The sequence below is a fragment of the Amphibalanus amphitrite genome, unplaced genomic scaffold (assembly GCF_019059575.1).
Source record: "Amphibalanus amphitrite isolate SeventyFive unplaced genomic scaffold, NRLGWU_Aamphi_draft 000570F_arrow, whole genome shotgun sequence".
NCBI lineage: Eukaryota > Metazoa > Arthropoda > Thecostraca > Balanomorpha > Balanidae > Amphibalanus > Amphibalanus amphitrite.
Window position 1 is genome coordinate 185,335 of NW_024882064.1, and position 3,182 is coordinate 188,516.

General features: G+C 52.6%; 1 protein-coding gene across 1 annotated transcript; it reads left to right on the forward strand.

Moving 5' to 3' along the window:
• Window positions 1-957: 957 nt before the first annotated feature.
• Window positions 958-2,582, forward strand: LOC122394052. Its single transcript, XM_043390610.1, has 2 exons — window positions 958-2,406; window positions 2,574-2,582. The coding sequence occupies exons 1-2, from the start codon at window positions 958-960 to the stop codon at window positions 2,580-2,582; spliced, it is 1,458 nt and encodes a 485-aa protein (XP_043246545.1).
• Window positions 2,583-3,182: the final 600 nt, after the last annotated feature.

Sequence of the window (3,182 nt, forward strand, 5' to 3'; positions counted from 1 at the left end):
TTATGGAAACTGTTGCGGGGGGGGGGGGGGGCGAAGGCCGGGGGTCAAGGTACCCCCTATCAAAAACCAAAGTCAGCGAATTGGGCCCACTATTTTTTCAAGAGAGGACGGAATATGATAATTCAATGACCGAATGTCGCAAAATGCACGTATTTACTAGAGGATGAAGGTCAATATGCACAGTCATACGGTGCATGTATCCATTGATGAAATACTAGGACTTACTCCACAAGGAGATCGAATGGGTCGGATCGCTGACGACGATATGTATAATACATATTGAAAGCGCTCCGACCCATTCGATCTCCTTGTGGAGTAAGTCCTAGTATTTCATCAATTTAATTCCATCTCCACATCATGTCATTACGTCAATTTAACGACTATGGACGGTCGACCCGACAGCTAGCCAACCTCTACTCACACCTCATGAGCAAGTTGGCTAGATTCGAAACCCATTCGATCTTTTTACGAAACTGCAGGGACCACCAGCTCATTCCCCGCGGTTTAAGGCTGAACATCAAGCCATCCAGTGAACGCGAAGCAAACTGGAAGAAGAAATCAGAAGAAGCTCGCCTCCGCCTGTCATTCAACGAGGCGAGATCAGAAACGCACCGTACAAAAGCTCGTCTTGAAGGCATCAAAGCCAGCCTACTGCGTCGTGGAGTCGCTCAGACTGCCATGGCCGTCCTAGAAGGCAAGTCCCAAGGCATCTACAGACATGAACTGAGAAAATGTGAATCAGTGAAGGCCAAGAAGTTTCATGCTCTACTGAGAGAGAACGGGGGACTGACCTTCTCCGGTACACATCCTAGACGGTCAGCAACAACGGATGTGACGGTCATCAACCTCACTAACCAGCCACTCTCTAGAGAAGAGACTCATGCACTTCAACTTGGGTCCAAGTTTTCCATAGCTCCAGCAAGGCCCCCTGTTCTGGAGCTGGCGTTGAAAAGCCAGATGGTCTCCGACATCGCCATCAAGCAAGCCGACCAGCAAGGTGTGACCGGCGATGACATCACCGCCTTCCTCAACAAGGCTGAGAAGATACTGACACGGGCCAACAACCAACCACAGCCTAAGCCGCCTAAACAACTGACCGAGTCTTTGAAGTCACTTACCAGAGATGACTCCAAGGTGATTGTTCCAGCAGACAAGGCCAAGGCTCTGGTGGTGATAAGCAAGTCTGACTACACAGCAGCCCTTCTACGTTCACTCCAGTCACCGGTCTACGAGGAGGTAACCAGTGATCCAGCGGAAGCCTTTGCTGGCAGGTTTAACGAGCACCTGCTCACAGCATTGGCCGGACCTGCTGTTCGTGGAAGGCGACGTGACACCATGCTGAAGGAGAACAACCCAGAAGGCTACCAACTCTATCGCCGCCTCTCCAAGACCCATGGCCGCAGCGGTCCGTTCTATGGACTTGTGAAAACTCACAAATACTCATCACCTCCCAGCACCGACGACGACAGACTCAACTGGATCTCCAACTTGAAACTGAGACCAATCTGCCCAGCCCACCGCGGTGCAGATTACGAGTTGACCAAGCATCTGACGAAGTGTCTGAAAGTCCTCCCACGCCCTCCACACTCGGTCAGCTCTCCACTGCAAGTCCTGGAGATGCTACAGAACATGACGCATGCGGTCAACAGCTGCCGTCTCGTCTCCCTGGATGTGGAGGCGATGTTCCCGTCAATACCTACTCAGACAGCCATCTCACTGATTCGTACTCAGCTGCGAGACAACAGAGACGCCCTCTCCGACGTAACTTGTCTCAAGCCCGACGCAGTCGCTGACCTGCTGAACATCTCTATCCAGAACTGCCATGCGGTCATTCAAGACGGTGACAAGGAGCGATGGTTCAGGCAGACTACCGGCCTAGCCATGGGCAAAAGCTACTCTCCGGTGGTCGCTGACCTGTACATGGGACACTGGGAGGCTGATCTGGAGCTCCTGGCGGCCAACTGTGGTGGCAGGGTCCATGCTTTCTGCCGATACGCGGACGACTACCTGGTCTTGTTCGAGGGCAGTGACGACATCCTCAACACGTGGGTCAACCAGCTGAACAGCAAGGACTCCAGCATCAATGTCACCACTGACTTGGAAGTAAACCGACAGCTACCGTATCTTGACATCTGCATCACTAGAAGAGACGACAAGTTCTGCACCAAGGTCTACAGGAAGTCCTGCAACACCAACCAAGTGCCTGCCTTCAGCTCCTACACCGAGACCCGCTACCTGAGAGCGGCCATTCGATCTGACTGCACTCGAGCGATCCGATACTGTTCGTCCATGAGAGACCGCCAGCAGGAGCTTGACTTCATCCGCCAGAAGTTTCATCATCATGGCTACCCACGATCATTCATCGACTCGGCCATTCAGAAGACTCGGACCGATCTCAGACTGAAGGCAAGGGCCCTACCAGCGCCACCTAGCGCGAACTCACACCCGGCGCCTGTCCGAGTCTCTGTTCCGTTTGCCGGCCCCCTGTTCTACCAACTCAAACGGGAGGCCAGCAAGATCGGGATCCAGCTCGTCTCCAAGCCTTCAGTCACCATCGGCTCGCTGCTCTGCAGCAAGGCTAAGCACCAACTGCCTAAGCTACAACAGAGCAACGTCATCTATCGGATCGAGTGCTCCTGCCAAGTGGACGGTGACCCAATGGTCTATATCGGCGAGACAGATCGTGAGCTGGGCACGAGACTCCGAGAACACCGGGAGAGCTGGACTGGAGCAGTCCGCTCGAGAGCCAATACATCGGCCTTCAGTACCCATAGAGACTGCTCACCTGCTTTCGATGCCATCAAGATCTTGAATCGAGCCAGTCATCACCAGATGCGACTTCTCCTGGAATCGGCCTATATTCGGACTGTTGGTCGGCGTGAAGCCGTCCTGGTGTCGCCGAATGACGCAAACGTGAACAGGAACTCGGGTGCCCTGCTGCATGACCGCTGGCTGCCGATAATCCGCCGTTTTTGTCAGTAGTGTTTACGTCTAGTTCGGCCTTTGTATGTATTTATATTTGTACTCGTCCTTTTACAGTTTTTGCACTCAGTTTTGTATAGTCTTTGTTCCCTTTTCTACTCAGTCTTTATCACCATAGGTATCCTGTTCCCCCCCCCCTTATTGTACTTTTATACGTGCCATTTATGCATTTTAGCACCCCATTTTAATTCATTTTAGCA